The sequence below is a fragment of the Copadichromis virginalis genome, linkage group LG16 (assembly GCF_057382275.1).
Source record: "Copadichromis virginalis isolate Kocher_CV1m ecotype Utaka linkage group LG16, C_Virginalis_male_GT1.1, whole genome shotgun sequence".
In the NCBI taxonomy this organism is placed as follows: Eukaryota; Metazoa; Chordata; class Actinopteri; order Cichliformes; family Cichlidae; genus Copadichromis; species Copadichromis virginalis.
The window spans coordinates 7863247-7883121 of NC_140633.1; the positions used below are offsets into that span (position 1 = coordinate 7863247).

At 39.0% G+C, this 19875-nt stretch overlaps 1 protein-coding gene across 1 annotated transcript in view; it reads left to right on the forward strand.

Moving 5' to 3' along the window:
* The first annotated feature begins 279 nt into the window (after positions 1–279).
* The window catches only part of LOC146690177 (axonemal central pair apparatus protein HYDIN-like), a 62235-nt gene continuing 42639 nt past the window's right edge, over positions 280–19875 (forward strand). Inside the window, exons 1-28 of the mRNA XM_085435061.1 lie at positions 280–379; positions 1614–1739; positions 2430–2549; positions 2792–2926; positions 3788–3987; positions 4244–4368; positions 4909–5110; positions 5293–5467; positions 6102–6201; positions 6475–6593; positions 6938–7161; positions 7329–7396; positions 7512–7753; positions 8143–8243; positions 9967–10102; positions 11232–11396; positions 11492–11644; positions 12246–12484; positions 12600–12897; positions 13006–13149; positions 13616–13759; positions 14279–14371; positions 14636–14850; positions 15561–15735; positions 16321–16530; positions 17491–17673; positions 17806–17980; positions 18412–18542. Of these exons, the coding sequence (XP_085291187.1) occupies positions 302–379; positions 1614–1739; positions 2430–2549; positions 2792–2926; positions 3788–3987; positions 4244–4368; positions 4909–5110; positions 5293–5467; positions 6102–6201; positions 6475–6593; positions 6938–7161; positions 7329–7396; positions 7512–7753; positions 8143–8243; positions 9967–10102; positions 11232–11396; positions 11492–11644; positions 12246–12484; positions 12600–12897; positions 13006–13149; positions 13616–13759; positions 14279–14371; positions 14636–14850; positions 15561–15735; positions 16321–16530; positions 17491–17673; positions 17806–17980; positions 18412–18542 (4476 nt within the window). The 5' untranslated portion in view covers positions 280–301. The remainder of the gene's footprint in view (positions 380–1613; positions 1740–2429; positions 2550–2791; positions 2927–3787; positions 3988–4243; positions 4369–4908; positions 5111–5292; positions 5468–6101; positions 6202–6474; positions 6594–6937; positions 7162–7328; positions 7397–7511; positions 7754–8142; positions 8244–9966; positions 10103–11231; positions 11397–11491; positions 11645–12245; positions 12485–12599; positions 12898–13005; positions 13150–13615; positions 13760–14278; positions 14372–14635; positions 14851–15560; positions 15736–16320; positions 16531–17490; positions 17674–17805; positions 17981–18411; positions 18543–19875) is intronic.

Sequence of the window (19875 nt, forward strand, 5' to 3'; positions counted from 1 at the left end):
AAGTATGTATGACATAAACTGAAGTGGACATGGTATACCATCTCCACTGTTTGCCAGGTCTCTCTTGGAAATGAGATTTTTAATCTCAATGAGATTTTTTACCTGGATAAATAAAGGATTAATAATAATAATAATACAGCATATAGATTTCAGTTGTTAAAGACACACCCTAATGCTACTTCTGAACCTGATATGATAACTGAAACATAAAAAATGGATGTCTAGTTTATGACTCCATGTGTTCTCTTGTGTTCTTCTGTTTCCTTTCTTGCAGGTGATTTTGCCATACAACATATTCAGAATGAGCGTCACTCAGGTGAAGAAAAAGGCGTCCCTGCTATGCAACAATAAGCGTGTGAAGGAGGGGAAAACAAGGAGGGTGAGGTTCTAACTTGCATTTTTTCCCTTTTACCTCTGTAATTTTGAAGCTGCTTGCAAGTTATGTTGTGAAATATAGCCATATGACAGCTTTCAGGTGACAAGGAAATGAAGATGTTACAGCAGATGTCAGAAGTGGGATTTTCTGACAAATAAACAGCATTCTGTTTTCTTGTGACCTACTTCTTGCACACTGTCCCATTCTTTTTTAAATAATGCTTAAAATGATGAGTTGTCCTAATAATCACTTTGGCTTCTCATGTAATTCTCAAAATGAATTACATGACTACAGTGTTTTGTTGCATTGACCTCAGCCTAACCATTTTAGCTCTCTTCCACTTCACTTACAATTTTCTCAGGTCAGAATGTGGAATATTGATGTCCATACTTGCTTACTTATTTGGTAAGATTGTTAAAAAGAAAAAATTAGGCTCATCATCAGTGTGAGCTGCGCTGTTACACACCTGACAGAAACTAGGTACAATGTTCAGGGATGCAGTGGAGGGATTAACATTTTCTACTCTGCATTAGTTGTCATTTCATCTCATGCTCTAAAATATTTAATATTTTCAAAATAAGTGCATCCAGATAGTCTTTAGATTTTATAAAGACTTCAATCTGTGATATTTTGAAACTAAAAGACTTAGTTTGTTACGAGAAGCCACCAGTTTGCTTTGTTTCCGTTTAGATATTGGAATCCATCAAGATTTTAAATAGTCAGATTTCCAAAATAAAAGCTCCCTCATTAGATATGGAAAATAACATGTTCAGAAATATAAGATAGGTAATGACGGATAATCAAATCAAATTGTAAAAAATATTCTATCTGCTGCAGATGCTCGTTTTTACAATCTTGTGGCATTTATCTCTCTAACTGCATAATAAAATGAATAATAATTATTATAATTATTAATGATAAAAGCATAAATATTGCATAAGCAGTTTTGCAGTTATGTTATTCATTTAGATTTAGAGTTAAGCTAAAATCATTTTCCTTCAGAGAGACTAAGTGCAATTAGTTGTTTTTTTGCTTTAGGTGCACCAATGACAGAGGATTATGTAGAAAATACAATACCCAAAAAATGATGCACAAAATGAACATTATTTGAGTTTATGTATATGCAAGCATTAGAGCTGTAAGCTGAGCTGTTTCAAGAGCAATAGCCTACAGCTCAGCGCCTCATTACTGCTGATTAGGAGACCGTAAATAGGCCTGTGTTGCTGTGTGTTTGCAGGTGACTCCATCAGTTTTCTCCCAGGAGATGTTGCAGTCCACAGAGGAGCGCCTGAGTAACACAGCTGAGGTGCACCCACCTCGCATCCTGGAGTTGCTTGACCTGAGCGCCGCTCCACATCACAAAGTAAATGCCAGCTATAATTCTGTGATATCACACTAGTTTAAAAACTTTCTTCCTATTACACACAGTGATACAGTATAACATTAACTGGGAACCAACAATAACAGTGGCAACAGTCTACCGTAAAAGGTGCAAATTGAAAGGGAGTTCTTATTTTTAAATATTTTCTTTGATATCACTTACTCCTGCCTAGCCTATTGCCTAGCAATATGTAGAGACTCTTGTGCTGCAGAAACAGCTCAGACCCTTCAGGTGAAGAACTGTAGAAAGGCCGAGGTTGAAATAATCAGGAATTTGACTCAATCACAGCACATTTGCCTGATCACCAGTCTGTTGATTTTTCACACTCATCATTTGTAGAGTTGTCGCGACATTATATTTTCTCCCCATAATTGATTGTATATTTTAAAATTGCATCTGCACAAAAGCTAGGACTGCATAAAAAAGAGATAATTAATATTATTGGCATCATACTGTGTGTCCATCTTTTCACTGTTAATTAGGAAAAACATGTTTTCTTTTCTGATCATTACATCAATATGAATAAAAAGCTTGTTTAAATATTTACAAATATTATCATGTGTTTGTGCTCACAAAGCAGCAAAGCAAATGCACTGTTCAATACGTATTTAGTGCAAAGTATGAGGTGAATTGGAAATCTAAAGAATTGTCTCTGTATGTGTGTTTGGCTAGGGTTCTTTTCCAGATATAGATCAGCCGCTTTTTCAGCCCTACCCTTCTGAGTTGGTCTTCCAGAATTTCTCTCCTGGACAGACCTACAAGTTACCATTGCTGCTTCTCAACAATGACAAGGTATATTAATCAATAAGAGTAATGAAGATCAAATAATTTTGAAATCAGCATGACTGTCAAGCCTATATTTGAATCAGAAACATTTGTGAAACAACACCGCCGCAGCATGACTATTTGAAAAAGAGAAAATGTGGGGAGTGTGAAGAAAAGGTCATTGCTGACTGGAGGAAATCTGAATAAGATACCATGATAAGATACCATTTATGCACTTATCAACAGTTTATGTTTATTTTTTTGTTCAGGTTTCACGGCAAGTGAAGCTGGAGCAGCAGAACTCCGTGTATTTCAGTGTTTTGCCTTCAAGTGATGCACGCAGCAACGTTGCACCAGGAATGTCTGCCACTTTCACAGTCTTCTTCACCCCACACGAAAACAAGGTACAAGAGACGTTTGCATTTGATTGGACTTTGCAGCACAAAAACAAAGAAGCCTAGACTGAGAGAACAAAACACAAAGTCACAATAACCACATATAGGATGAGGATAACCTCATATGATCTTGTATAGCCTTTACAAAACTTTCTGCATAAATGTTTCATGAAGTCTCAGTTAGAATCAGAATCCACTAAAAAAAATTGTCCTAAATGTTGAATTTAACAAAATTAATTACACGTAAATTTTCTGTGTAATTTTGGTACGTAAATACAATATGAAATCAATCAAGAGAATATACTTGATTTGTATACATTTTCCTTAATGTTTAATTATTTCAACAAATAACCTTCTGATTTTGTCACATATATAATTTAAAAAATGTTTTTTAATTATTGGTTCATGTTTATTAAGGAAAGAATCGTTTTTTTATTGTTTTAAGGGTTAGGACTCAAGTATGATATTTTTGGTTAGTTTGTTATTTACATTTGAATAACTGAGCAGCTCATGGAATAAACAGCTTGTTTCGCTCACCCCAAACCTGCAGCGTCAGATGGCTGCCACTTCCTGAGCTTCATTATGTCTGTGGTTTCTTCCTGTTAGAAGGGAATTTTTCCTCCCCACTGTCACAAAGTGCTTGCTGATGGGGATTTCTCTATATTACTGTAGGGTCTTTGCTGCCTTGAGGTGACTGTTGTTGTGAATTGATGCTATAAAAATTCAGTGTAAGAATCAAACTGGATAAAATTGAACTGCTTGTATGCCCAAATTCAGTGGCACAAAATTATTTAACAACTGATATAATAAAGTATATTGAGTTTATAGAGTTTGTGTGGTTGCAACAGGCTTTTCTCCTTGTCTACACAGGACTACCACCATAGACTGGTTTGTGTGACAGAGAGGGAAAAGGTTGAGATTCCAATCCGGGCCATTGGGCCACGTGCCATTCTTGACTTTCGAGACAAGCTTGACTTGCCCGTGTGTCACGTGAAAGCTTCAACTGAGAAGACTCAACTTGTTTGTAATGTAGGAAACAGCAAAGCCAAATTCAGGCTCCACACAGAGAGGTGAGAGTAAAACAGTCATTCTTGTACCCAGTGAATAGTTATTTTTAAAGTTCAGCTTGTGAAAACTGTTAAATACATTTAAGAAAAAAATTCAGAATCATAAGTGAACAGAAAACATTTTTTACCTACTTATCAAAAATTACACAATGGAGTCTTGGGTATACCTTTAACTAGACTTTACAGTACTTATTGTTGGGTCTAGTTAAAAGTTTGCTTTTCCTCTGTCAGTTTCTAAAACAGTAACCTATTATTGCAGGCCTTTTTCAGTGACACCTGAGTTTGGGGCACTTGATGTTGGCGAGAGTATGCAGGTGACTGTGGTTTTCCACCCAATGAACACAGGAAACCACAGGCAGGATCTGTTGCTGCACTACCATACTGGTGAGAAAACAAAACTGTGACACCAATGAGACTTGTGTTGAAGACTCTTCAAGATGTAACAGATAAATACACACTGATAAGGGGCTTGCGAGAGCGGTGCGTATGTGTTTGTTGGTTAGGGGGCCAGTGAAGTAAAGGTGACATACTGTAGGTGATGAAAGAGAATATAGCCAGTCTTTAGGGAATGAAAATTCAGCTCATAATGGCTGTATTATATCACATTTCCTGCTTGGTATGGCTAGATCAGAGGGGTTGTTTTCTCTTCTCCCTGATTTCTTCTCATAGTACATGTTACATCTTAGTGACTTTGGTATACTGCCAGAATCTGGTATTTAGGAATCTCCTGTTGTCTTTCAATTAGACAAGAGTAACCCTGTTAAATTTCACTTAAATCCCGACAGTATTCCTCCATATTTTTACAAATGACTAATGAAAACAAAAATAGACAAAAAAGGTCTCTTGATACCTATTCTCCACCACTTATGTTACCCTGTGGTAACCAGTTACTTGGTCATAAGCACCATGATATCTTCTACTCAGGTGAAGATGTGTACATTAGCCTGCATGGGTCTTGTGAGGAACTGAACATCCACCTTGAACCTGACTCCATCTGGATGGAGAATACTTATGTCTCCCTGATCAGTACACGCACAGTGTCCCTCACCAACCACAGTAGCATCCCTCTTCAGTACTGCTGGACTGTGTGGCCCAGCCAACAAGAAGAGGACCTGAGCTTACTGAGGTATTTATGCATGAGCACAAAATGTATTTATTAGAGCATGTGTTGCCAGAAATGAGCTCAGGTACCCATCACATTCTTTCTGTCGTGTAGATCTTTGTCCTTCTACTGGCCTCTTTTTCTCTCTGACCCTCCTCATTTGCTATTTGTTATACTTTTCACTGTCTCTCCCCACTTGTCTCTAGGGAGGGCTCAGTGCTCCAGCAGAAGGAAGAAGTCGAGCTAGGACAGTTGCTTAAGTCTGACCCTGCAGGGATCCATTACCTCCCGCTGCAGTCCAGAGCCCCACAGGAACACAGAAGTCAGGATGCAAACGACTACCTCTTGGCCCTTTCACACTGTATAACTGTGGAGCCTCCGGTGTGTTTGTGTTTCATTGTCTTGTCGTGTGTTCACATGATTTTCCTCTTGCCAGACTGATTAGTTGAATACTTAAATGTCATTACATTGCCCATTGTTTCTTTTCCATCAACTCTAGAGGCAACAATGCCTCCTATAGTATGTCTGCATAATGTAATAGTTTTAAGTGGGGAGAAGGAACAGGAGCAACAGCACTTGAAATTTGTTGATGTTTCCGTGAATCATTTCTTGCAGCATGCTCTACCCTCAGAGCTGTATTATTGCTGTGAGAACAGAATTCTGAAAAGGTTGATCAGATCTGATGTTAAAACTGTCACACAGACTTTGTGATCAAGACTGTTTGCATATAACGTCTGTCTGATTCTTCTGTGACATTAGAACCACAGATTAGGGCCTTTCTGTCCAGAGACCTTTAGAAAGTATGAGCTGCTCTGTCTTCTGTCCCCAACTCAGCCCCATTCCCTGGACAAAGAGATAGACAGCACAGAGTTAGGGAGGTCACCTGCGTGTGTGTGTGTGTGTATGTGTAGAGTAAAGCCTGACCAAAAAATCAGTCGTTTTCTTCTTCTTACGTTTTTGTAATGTTTGCATTTTGATTCACTAAAATAATTATTGTTGTCTTTACGTGTTTCAGGAGGGGGAAATATGGCCCAGCACCACAGCGAAGTTCACCATCATCTTCAAGCCTGAGGAGGCCAGACTTTATCAACAAACCATATACTGCGATGTCACAGGTTTACTCCGGTTTCTCAAACACACACACATACAGCAGCAAAAGATAATAATTCATAATGTTATCAGTTTAATCAGTACTTTTTGTCCATTTTAGTCATGTTTACATTGTTAAAAAATAGAGCAAAATCACAGAAACACAGAGGCAACTTTTAAACTTCACCGTCACATGCATAAAATCTGTGTGATGTTTTCTTTCCTGTGGCCCTACAATTTTCCTTTCTCTGTCTTTAGTTCTATTGTAACTCTTTTATCATGGCTGTTTGTCATCTTAGGATGTGAATCACCGTTACCCCTCACAGTCAAGGGCAAAGGCACGGGCCCTCAACTTGTGCTTAACTATGATGGGATGAACTTAAAAGATTTATTCATAGGTGAAAGATTTCGCCAAGAGGTAAGAAAAACCAAGCCAGTGTGAACACGTTATGTTATTCCCAGTATGGCTCTAATGTAGAATGCTTGAGCTACAACTTTGTGTGAGTTGAATTCAGCCTTGGTGGATGCACTGCAAGGTTATAGTTCTTATCCACAAGATAACAAAACAGCATATATTGTTAAAAAAGCTGTAAAATAAAATAAAAACAAAATCAAAAGTTTTTCTTTTGACAGTTTTAATGCACAAATGTAATGCTGAAAGACTCTACCACCTTATATCAATTCATCTACTCCATGAAACACATTTTGTATTTAGATGATCAATATTGGGTATTTGTTCTCATACAAGAATTCATTCTTCAGGTGCAGTTGTCAAACAAAGGGCCAATTGATGCCCCTTTCAGGTGGTCAAGTCCTGACACCACTTTTGGCCGCTGTTTCTCCTTCAATCCCGAGGAAGGTGTTGTTCCCTCTGGCACCTGCCAGATAGTGGAAGTATCGTTCTGCAGTCCCATTCTGGGTTCATTCTTTGAGGAGTTGCTGCTAAGTGTAGCAGGACAACCTCAACCACTGACCTTCACTGTTGGGTAAAGTTAGCAAGCAGCGAGCCAGTTCTCTGCCAGGACATTTACATGTAACACAGCACAAATAAAAGCTGACCCAGCTGTAGTAGTGGGTCTATTACACTCTCACTGCATATTTTCAAATCTTATTGTTCCCGAGGTTTCAAGGTTTCTTTGTCTCTTCTTTGCAGGGGTTCCGTCATTTGTCCCACAATCCACTTCAGTGTTTCAGAACTTAATTTTGGGGATGTAGCCTTTGGTACATCACTTTTGCTCTTCTAGTTTTTATAACATATATCCAGAGAATAATGACAGACATCATCTTAATATATTCACATTTTCTCATATTTGCTTCTTTTAATCTCCCTGCATAGGTTTTCCAGTAACAGTTGGTTGTACGCTCTTCAACCCTTCCTTTGTACCTGTGAACTTCATCCTGCGTGTCTTGGGGGACCCGCTGGGCTCTCCTAGTGTTAGCTCATTCAAACAGATTTCGGATGAGTCACTGAGAGATTGGCAAGGTTATACTGCTAGAGATCTTCATCCATGCCCTGTGGAGTTCACGGTCAGCCCGGCAGCAGGCTCAGTGCGTAGCGTGTCCGATGTTGACATTAAGGTACAGTTTATTAACACCATCCCCGCCACTGACAAAATATTCCAGCAGTCAGTGTTTTCATGTTATGAAATAGTAGGAAAAAACCTCAAATATTCTGTTTTTATTTTTATATACATGTAAATTATGTAGATTATTTAGATAATATAAAAATATCTGGGGAATCTTGAAGGATTAGTAAATCTCATTGACATATTTTGCTGGTTTAGAAAATAATCAGATCTCTAGCCAGCAGTCATCATCATGGTGGTTACTCTGTCGATACTGGGGTCTTTAAAGCTGAAGGTGACATTAATGAACTTTCCTTTCTTTTTAACCTTAGACACTTGTTGTCCTGTCTGTGTATTGGCGTATTTGTGGTCTTGTTGTATGTCTGTGCGATGTTTGTACAGGTCACACTGTGCTCCAACACAGTCAGGACATACCAGCTGTCACTGGTGGTGGATGTTGAAGGTGTTGGGGAGGAAATTCTGACTCTGCCTATAAATGCTAGGTACACAAACATGCTTAATGTCCAGACTAGAGCTGGGCGATATATCGAGTTTTTAAAAAATATCGATATATTTTTATACGAGATATAAGATGTGACAATATCCTTTATATCGATATAGTCTATGTTACGTTATAATTATACTTGTGGAGCCGCAGGTTTGCCTCTCTTTCGTCCACTTTCGTCTTTACGCAATGTTACTCGGCCTCGCCTCTCCTTCACTGAACACAACTCCTCGTCCCCCATCGCTTCACCTGCAGGAAGCGACAAGATGGACACGGCAAATCTCCGTTAACGAGTTACTGCGCATCGCCCCATGCGTGGGGCTGGACGGCGTCAACGTGTTAGCTAGCTAACCACGCTAACGAGCTAACCACGCTAACGCCATGCAGCCCAGAGGGGCTGCACGGACTAAAATCCTTTCATTTTCTCAAAAGTTGACAGCGCGCCTTATGTATGAATTCTGGTTGTGCTTGATGGCCGTGAACCGATTTTATGTGGAACACGGCGCTCAGCAATCTGTCAAAAAATGTTTTAGTATGACTTTAGTAAGCTACGGAGCTGCACCGCTTGATGGATTGTCGGAGCATTACGGCTGAGCCTCGCGGAGTGATACGTACTGTGCTTCAACGTAATATTACCCTACTGTGTATAAGGACTATAAATGGCACCTGTTAAGAGACGCGGTTGCGAAGCGGATTTCAAACTCCAGGCTGTCAGTCACGCAGTAGAAGTTGGGAACAGAGCAGCTGTGAAATCTGTCTTTGTTATTGTGCTCAGCGTCTTTTAGTTTACATTTTGACTGCACAATTGTGAGCTTTTTGTTATGCACAAAAACAACATTGTTTTCTTTTATTTATGGAGCATTATTATTTAATAAATGCTCATAATTTATTTTTGAGTAAATTTTATGTACATCTGCTCTATGTTAATAAAAGTGCCTGTGTGACATCTGGGACACAGCTTTGACTAAGAACTCTCTTTTTGTTCTTACTTTATGGCTTTAAAAAAATATATCGAGATATATATCTTATATCGCCATCCAGCTAAAAAATATCGAGATATGAATTTTGGGTCATATCGCCCAGCCCTAGTCCAGACGTACTCAAATAAACAGTTATTGAAGTCATTTCTGTCACAGCAAAATGAATCTAAATGTCATACTGGGCCCATTTACACAGATCTTTATTCTCTATTAGCCTAAGACTGAAAATCTTTTTCCCTTTGAAAAGGGAAACGTAATAAAAAATGATGAATGAGAATGAATGGCCATCCATCTGATATAGGAAAATAGAATAAAATGTCTTTGTTGTGGTGTCTTGGTTGGTGGATGAGACCCATAAAATCCATGAAATGACATACATTACTATAATTTTTCTCATTTACTTTTTACTATAAGTATAGTAGTTTTTACGCTGTATTTGTCATTAGAGATTAAATGGAACATATTATGTTCATTACCAAGTCAAGCATCCCTTAAGGATCCCAATTAGTAGGGTGAGTGTTAAGTAATCTCTTCTGTCATCTTTTTTCCTAAAGCAATGTAGCTTTTTTTCTTCCGGTAGTCTCTGTTGCACTTTTGTTTGTTTGCATCCATTGAACTTGAACTTGGAGGATTAATAGAGTTTAGGCATGATGAAGTGCAATTACACATCTTTTATTCTCCTCATCTTTTCCTTGTTTTTCTCCTGATTGTCTGACTTGCTTTTTTCCCTTTTGTTGATAGGTGTGTTGTGCCTCAGATTTTGGTGGATACTCCTGTGCTACACTTTGAAAAGTGTTTCCTCAATCAACCCTTCGAACAGAAAGTGCGGTTGACCAACCCCAGCAATTTGCCTGCCTGCTACGGCATGCTTGATCAGGTTGGATGGATCACCGGAGCAACAACAATTATAGAGTTTACATGTTTTGGCAGCCACTAAAGTGTTTTACACTGTACCTTTCCTTTTCAATCAATATGAAGTTGGAGCCAGGAGAAAGTTAGCTTAGCGTAAAAATTAGAAATACCCACTTTTAGTTCGTCGCTTGCCACAAGGGGTCACCACAGGTAGCTGCACAAATTTGATTTTAGCAGATTTCTATATCAGATGTTGTTCCTGATGCAACTGCTAAGGGATTTGTGTCTCTTCCTTAGAACAAACTGGGATCTTTCACTTGTTAGGCAAATGTGTAAACAGTTACACTGTGGAGCCATGAGCATAAAGATTGGAAATGAGCAAACAAAAGAACTGGCTTTGTCTAAATATAATCAAATGGTAAAAGGCCTGTATTTGTATAGCACTTTACTAGTCCCTAAGGACCCCAAAGCGCTTTACACTACATACAGTCATCCACCAATTTACACACTGGTGATGGCAAGCTACATTGTAGCCACCAAGACCTCTGACCACCACCAGTAGGCAACAGGTGAAGTGTCTTGACCGGCAACCTTCCGATTACAAGGCGACCTCCCAACTCTTGAGCCACAATCACCCACAAACAACATTGTGTCTGATTTGATTTCGTTTTCTCAGCCTAATAAACAGCTCACTCTTCTTATTTTGGAACTCTGCGTGTGTTTCTTGTATTTCACTCAAAATTTTTTTATTTGGGATTAAGTTTAGAAAGTTATGTCAGGTGGTTCCACAAAACTGTGTCATGTAACTGCTAAGAAAGCGTTTAAGTTTTATTTGTGTTATTTTGCTTTGAATTGATTTGGATTTTTGAGACAAAGGGCAACAAAAGCTTTCCTTATATAATCAGTGACTGTGCTTCATATATATATATATATATATAGCAGAGATAGATTCTTTGTGTACACATGCACTGAGGCAACTTGTGGGCGACCGTGGTTCAGGGGGGCGCTTTGGGTGCCTAGAAAAGCGCTATATAAATGCAATCTGTTATTACACATGCACTGAAGCAACTTACCTAAACACATTTTGTACCAGATCTGTATGCTGACATTAAAACTTATAATTTAGTTTTTCTTTTTGCTTTCCCTGTTTTCAGGAATATGAGGATAATTCTTCGCTGCTTTTAGGCAGTTCTGCACCCAGAGGAGTGATTCATCCGGGCAGCTCCGAGGAGCTTCCTGTGCGTCTCCTAGCTAAGGCCCCTGGAATGCTGCATCACACGATACGTATTGCTGTATTTGGGAGCTCCCAGCCACCCCTGGTCTGTGGAAGTGCATGTGTGGGAGTGCAAGTTGTGTGTAGGTCTGAATACCGGCATGGTGCTTATTCTCTAATCCTACTTCTGTTCTGTTTCAGGAAGTGGCCTTATCATGTATTGGGCACGGGCCACTAGTTCACATTCAAACCACACAGCTACACTTTGGCAAAATCCCAGTTCTGACGGACATTGGCAAAACCCTGCTCCTGTCAAACCACTCGCCTATTCCAGCTCACTTTACCACTCCAATGGTACAAACACTCACCCAAGAAAATAAAAATACCATTTGTGACTTAGACAGGCAGGCGCATACTATTTACTTCATATCTGTCCAACCATAGATCTGTTCACGTATTAGCAGTCCGACTTTCTTAATTGCTGTGATTGATCAATTATCAGTCTAATTGGATATGTAATTTATGAGCTAATGATTTTACTGCTATGGTAACTCTTGAAATAATTAGTTGCTGCTTAAATTTGAGAATGAGAATAAGGGGCTTCCTTTGCACTAGTCATTTTAAACCAAATTGTGACATTTTACCAATTTAGATAGACTAATGATAAAATTATGTAGTCTCACTGTTTGGTGTAACATTTATGCACAAAAAATGCTGTTAACCTTTACTGTTGACTAGACTTCAACTTTCATCTCTTGCTCTCTCTTAATCTCTTATCTCTCAGAGTTCAAACCTTTGCAGCACAGTTATAGAAAATGCTCCCACTTGATATTTTCATGCATCACATTTAGTGCTGGAACGACCTATTGGAGCTTCTACGCTGCTTTGTGTTTTTTCCTCAGCTCATGATGTTCACACTATGAATAGACTCAGATTTTTGTTTCTGCTTCCTTAGACCATCAGAAAGCCCTTTTGGCGTATTGAGCCCAGTGAGGGGGAGGTGCCACCATGGAGCCAGGTGGAGCTCAAGGTCGTGGTGAATCTGAAGGATACAGTTCCGTTTGAGGGCAAGTTAGAGGTTTCCATACAGGACAGTCAGCCACTCACTGTCCTCCTGTCTGCCACTGGCACTGGCACTACAATTGTCAGTGACAGGCCTTTTGGTCCCAGCCTTGACCTGGGCACCCACTTCAGGTAGAAATCCCATTTTCATAGACTAAAATGGAGCGTTTCCTAGTTATTAATTCACGATGTAGATGTGGATAATACGACACTGACACTATCCTTCGTCTTTATTCTACTTTGTAAGTCATGAAGCATACCAGTACCACTTCAAGCTCTGCAACCATGGCAAGCGAGTACACCGGATGTACTGGAAGGTCGATACCTCACAGCCCACTGCAAAACTCTGCAAAGGTGGCACCTTGCCCGACCAAAGCTTCCTACCCCCTATCTTCACTCCTAAACAGAGAGATGATGCAAGACGTGGATCTTCACTCCCTTCCAGCAGGGAGAAGTCGATGGTTAGCCTCAGACCGTCTCGTCTGGAACTTTTTCCAGGTGGCTCTGCTGACATGGTGCTGACAGTCTCTGCAGACTCCCCAAAGGTGAAATGGTTTGTTGCAAGTTAAAGGTTTGCGCATGCACTAAATGACATGATGTAGCATAGTAAGCAGCATAGAACATGTAAATAATGCTTCTTTTCGACAACGCAGGTTGTACGTGAACGTCTGGTGTGCTACGCTATAGTTGGCCAGCAAGGGTATCAGGAGAAAATCATGTCTGTAGACATTGCTTGTCGCTTTGTGGCTCCGCTGCTCAGCATTTCCTCAAAGCAGCTGAACTTCTACATAAAGAAGGTTAGTCTTGAGCAAAAATTAGAAACAGTGCCTTGTCTAGAATAAATGCATATACTGAATGGTCTCTATTGTAATGCTCTGTAAGTTGCATGTATTTTTAAATATTATCTAAAGCCTAGTTAAAGGCTAAAGTTAAATATCCATAAGCTACAACTTTGATAGATAGCTATGTCAGTCTTACAGGTGTCCTTAATGCATTTCGAGATTCACAACCAAATGCCACATAGATGTTGTTTAGTTTAGGGATATTGTGACAGGATGTCTAGCATATTCCAAACTCTGTATAGTTTAGTGAAAGCATTTAGATTATTTTAACATTCAGAATTTTTGAAAATTACAATAGTTTAACCTTGTTAAAGACATCATTAGCTCACAGTTAACAGCTAGTTGTCGATTAAACTGCAGCAGCTTCATTCCTGTCCTTTATTGTGGTTCATTTAATTAAGGATTTGTATATGTGTTACAGGTCAAAGGGGAGAGTGTGCGGCCCCTGTATGAGAAGCTGATCTTGAAGAACGTGTCCTCTCTGCCTGTATCCATGAAGTTGTCGCTCATAGAACCTTTCTCTCTGTGTGAGGCCCCAGGGGAGCACAGTACAGCCACCACTAAGGTGCACATTGTTGTTTGCTAGTTGTTTTCGTTTTAAGTTCCAGGAAAGCAGATTTCCTGGATTCTCACTGTTCTGTGATAGAGCCATGCACCAATGTTTGTGAACATTTTTGTGGAAACATGTTGTGTTCTTACTGTCTTGTAGATGAGCTTTTCTCCAGATTAATGTTGTTATTTTGTTTTTGTTATTGTGTGTCATGGATATCTGTATGTGGTAGTGGGACTTCACTGTATGTGCACTATACAGATATAGTAGTTCAAATTAGGGCATCCATAATATGCAATTCGAATTTGAATTTGAGGAATTGCACTTTTCTGTAGTGGTGATTGAATGATCCTGATTAGAAGGATAATTCTGATAAACTTGGGTCCCGTGGCAGAATTATAATAAATATTTTATTAAATGATTTCTTTCTTCCAGGTGCAAGACCATGCTCTGTGAAAGAAGTGCTCTTACACTGATTTGCCCAATATACTGAAGTGCTATAACTCCAATAATAGTCTTGTGTATTTTTTCCAGTCTGTGGTTTTAGGCGACAAGTGTGAGGCTGAGTTGTGGGTATGCTTTAATCCAGCTTTCTATAAGGATCGAGTGTCACACAATGTGGATGAGGTAACTACGATACAGCCTCTTTTGATATATCATGCTGTTATCTTGTTTCAGTTGTGCATTTTTGAGCAGTGGCTTATTCACCTGGATTTACATTGAAATTAAATAGGCCGGATAGAAGTAACATTTACTTTTGTTTATTTATTTTTTTACTCATTTAATGATCTAAAACTAATGTCTTAATTAAGCTATCAGATAATCCTTGGCTTTGAATAAATGTTCACTTACTAACATAATTTTTTCCCTCTTTCTTGAAATGGTTTTCAGTATCTTGAGGTAAATTACTTGGGACACCCACAGCAGGATGTAGTGGACCTGCATGCAGAGGTCCACTACCCCAACCTCGACTTTCCCTCCACCACTGTAGATTTTGACTGTGTGTTAAACTGCACCGAGACTCACAAAGTCATGACCATCACAAACTGTTCCCTGCTTCCTGTGTCCTATTACTGGACCTTTCTGGATGACCACATTAACAGCAGGTATAGTCACACAGAATCTGGCCAAACAGTATTAGAACATGTATCACATTTATAAACCAGACACTGCAGTATCCTGTTGTATAATTGTAAAGTGATTGTGTGATAAGTCTTTTAAACCCAGATTTGTTCTGTTTTAGATGTTATGTGGGTCAGAAACAGCCAGCCACATCACTTAAGAAAGAGATTATAGTGCTATTACTGTGTTAATACAGAACCTATTTGGATATTTATTTTGACTAAGTAGTCTAGTGTCAAGTTTGAGATCAAGTATCTGACAGCTAAAGAAAATCCACAACAGAATCGTGTGTTTGTATAAACATGACCAAAACATTTCAGTGAGTTAACTAATTTCTAATATCTGTACTTGTTTTTAAAAAAAGAAATCTTGGATCTGTAAGATGCCAAAGTGAGGAAATATCCTAAATATTTTAACTTCAGATCTGAGTAAAGTTCTCTTAAAGAGAGAGGAAATACAACTGCACGATCAACTGATTCTGATTTTAAAAAATGAAATAACAGGTCCACTTCAAGAAGATCTTGAATTTGTTTGGGGTTTTTTCCACCAAGATGCTAAAAGATAGTATCATATTTTTCCTTCTTTGCAGAGAATTTTTCATATGTTCCATTTATTGTAAGATTTCAATGCAGTGATTATGAAAAATATATTTTTAAGTTTAGGGATGCTTTATTTGACTATTTTGCTCTTATAGAAAAACAGAGATGCTGAAAGGAAAAAAGAAAAAGAAGCAGAAACTTTCAGAAAGTCAACAGGAAGAATGGAGGCTCTCCTCTGCAACTCTTTCACCTGCCTTTTCAGCTCCTCAAACCCCCCTGCTAGCTGCAGATCAACAGAGCAGCACACAAGCTTCTGTTCGTGTGGAGGAGGTACGCAAATATTTCCATGTAGGAAATTTCTTCTTTTCTTTCAGGCACACGAAACATAAGCAGATTTGTTATCAAAAGAAACTAGACATAACATTTATGTCCAGTTACTTATGAGTCTTTGCTAAAATAATACAACAATGCCCTTAAAGCCAGTTGTGTTGTGTTGTGGCGTTCCAAGCAGATTACCAACAGTGCCCTCTGGTGGACAACCCATGCAACATGAATAATGGTTGAAGGGCATTTCTCCTGTTTTCTTCTTTTTGTTCATCCATGAATTTTCATAGTAGATTCATGGATGTAGTGAAAGAAGGCATGCAGAGGGTTGGTGAGATGGTCCGCTGTGATGACGCTTAAAGCAAGCAGCTGAAAAAAAGAATAAATCATTTGGACTCTAGTTGCAGCTACGATTATGTTCTTCACTGATTCAATCATAGAGTAATTTTTTTATAATCAAATTTCATTAGATTCTTGTCTATACATTATAAATATTTTAAATTTATTGTCCACCATCTTTCAAAACTGAGATTCAGAACATTGCTGAGAGTAAAACCTAAATAACATCTGGTTTTCTCGTTGTGTGTGTAGGTATTTGATATTTTGCCGACACATGGTCATCTGCAACCTGGGGATCAGCAGGCAGTCACGTTCTCTTTCTACGGCCACGAAAATATCAGCAGACAGGTGGTCGCGCAGTGCCATGTAGAGGACGGGCCTACATATGAAATCATTCTCAGAGGACACGCATCAGAAATCAGCTACACCCTTGACACCACCCATTTGGACTTTGGCCAGCAGGTGCGTATACAAGGCACCTTAATTCTTACGTTTCTTACGGGTATCTTTATTCCAGCCAGCTCCATCTCTCCAGTGGTTAAAGTTCAAAGTGTAAGTACTTGGACTCTCAGCTTAAACACATTCAATTTAAAATAAAATAATGAAATCTACATTAAGTTACCAAATCTCAGATTTAATTTTAGTACCTTTATATTAATATAGAAAGAACTGTGTGGAGCAGTTTTAACATGAAGATAACGATAAAAGGGCTCCCATTTGACTCAGAGCCTTATAATTCACAATAGTTTACATTTAAACTGAGGTGCAAAGAGTACAAATTTCTAAAGGTAATAATGAGAATACAATTCAAAACTGCTCAGATCCAAAGCATATTGCTTTGTAAATTGCTGTTAGACCCTTCAAGAAGTGAGTTGGGTTGACCTGTGTGAATGCCTAAGAAAGGGAGGAAGGGTCAAATGATATTCGCTGAAACATTCGAAATGACACCATGTGCATCTCTCAGCTTAGTTTTGAACACTTAGAAAGTTAAACACTGTATAGAAAGACTTACATTTACCATATTTCTATACACCAATCAGGCCTAACATTATGACCACTGTCAAGTGAAATGAATAACACTTTAAATTTTTTACATCATGGCATCTGTTAGTAGATTGGATTTGATTCAGAGTAACATGTTTTTGCTTGCCCTGCTTGGGCCCTTATGTGTAAAACTATCCTTTCTCATATTTTCATAAACCTTGAGATTAAAATAAAATGTCCATTACGGTCAATGCTTTTTTTTTGAAAAACAAATTGTTTTCTCTACCAAATTCAGTATACTCGGTCACTAGGTGGAGTACTTTGTCTGTTTGCAGTAAGCGGCTTGACATGATCATTAATAAAAGTAAAGGTACAGTTAACTTTAAAAGGCAAAACAGTGTTTCCTCTCTCCTCTTAGTCTTTGTCCTTTGCTTCTAGCTTTTTCATTGTGTAGGTGAAGTTGATGTAACCCTGACAAATACGGGCAAGGTGGGCTTCAAATACAGTATACACCCTCATAGAGAGGAGGAGGATGAAGGGGTTGGTGAGAAGGAAGCACGGCAGATGAAGGTCTTTGAACATGAGGTCAGGCCTGGTTGGCCTACAGTCATTCCTGCTCAGGTGAGCTTATGAGTTTGCCATTTCAATTGTGGATGTTCAAAGCTATTTTATCACGAAAAGGATGGCTTTCCTTATGTGTGTGTGTGTGTGTGTGTGTGTGTGTGTTTGTGTGTGTGTGTGTGTTTGAGACAGGGTTACCTTGATGCAGGTATGGTACAGGTTCTCCGTGTACTCTACCTTCCGGGCACTCCTGAAGTGTTTAAGAAAACGCTTCAGATGCAGGTGGCTTTCCTACCACTGGAGGAGATCACTCTGACTGGTGTGGGAGTGTTCCCCAGGATCAGCCTGAATTTACCACGAATCCTGTGTATGCACACACACACACACACACACACACACACACACACACACACACACACACACACACACACACACACACACGCACAGAGATATGTTCAATCCAAAATCAATGAGCTAAAAGATGAATATTTAGCTCATTTAAATTTACTTCAAAATAGTGCTTTTGCTCAAAATAAATAAATGATTCTGCATCAGACAAAAGGGCTGAAAATAGGACTTATAAATACATATGATTACATCAGTGTGTTACCATCTTATAGAACTATATAAGGATGTTGTCAATTATCCTTGTGAACTCATATTTCCCTCTTTTTCTCTTTAAACCAGTTTTGTTGAAAAGCATCAAGCTCAAACGGTCCATAATAGACCTCTATTGTGATAACAGTTCTTGAGACACAAATTCAACTTCTTATTTCTGCACTGTGATTTCTCTTACAGCGGAGGAGTGTTATAGTGACGTGTTACAGCAGGCCAGAACAGCTGTGGAGAAAGATGGAGTCAAAGAGAAGCTTATATATGAATTTACTGTTCGGGGAGGAGCAGCAACAGAGGCGACGCGTACACTCACAGTCAGTAACTTAATATTAGTGACACTTCACATTTTCTATAATTTTGTTGAGGATTAAGAAAAAATACCTATTAATATTAGGGGTGCAACGATACACAAAATTCACGGTTCGGTTCGGTTCGATACTTTGGTGTCACGGTTCGATATTTTTTCGATACAAAAAAAATGTTCATGCCTTTTTAATTTGTCATTTATTAAAATTATAAATATATATTTTAACTCAAAAGTAGAGTTTTTAAATTTAACCCTAACCCTTGTGCGTGTTTTTTATTTTGACAGCGAATGCGCACCTGCGGACCACTTATATGCACTCCTGGTTATTTAGCTCGTCATGTTGCAGCCACAGAAATTCTTTTGTCCATGAAACCATAAAGCTGCACTTTCTTTTTGCCTTCTAGTCTGATTTGTCATAACTTTTCCGTTTTGTGGTAAGCTTTTCTTTGGCTGTCACTTCTTCACCCTGACCTGTCTTATTTGGCTCAGCAGAACTGAAATATATATCCTGCTGCTTTTACACACGCACTCACACACACACACACACACACACACACACACACACCGGTTAGCGATTCTCTGCGCGATCAACCTCTCACATGTTTAAGCTTGCTGCGGGAGATTTCACTTGTCATGTTTGCATAGTAAGCTAACGATTGATAAGACGATGTCAGAGGAATTGGTGCGCAAATTATCATCACTCACCAATCAGTACTGTCGCTCTCTATACACAGTTTGCGCGATTGCAAAGTGAAAGCAAAAAACAAGCGCAAATTCAAACGCGATTTCAATATGTCACATATTGACAGTGGCTCACCGATGCCAATGACATAATTACCCAGCTACATTTCCGAAAGAATGCAAAAGCATTGACATATATTTTTCCTTCCTACAATAGCCGGACGGGCAGGGCAGAGATAGATTTTGGTAGCCCGACTGGAAAAATCGCTAGCCCCAGGACGTCGGGCTAGCGATTTTGCGAGCCCTGTATCTGATTGAGGAATCACTCATCTTTGGAAAAGAGAGTTTATTACAGAGAAATGGCTCTTTCCAAAATAAAAGCTATACTATACGCTTCTTCCGGGCTATATTCTCAGCAGCATATTAAACATATCAGGTCCCCATAAGGAGAATCATGTGCTAACGGCTGTCTAAATGACTCGGGTAAAGTTTGTAGCATGCATGCTTGTTGTTTTTGTCTTTGCACTAGGATGATGTCGGCGTAAATGTGCAGTCATATTCGTTGTGTTCCCACTAGTGCTTTCAGGTTAATCTCGTTGAAATGACCTTAACGCCACAACACGGCAAATCTCCGTTAACGAGCTACCCCTGATCGCCCG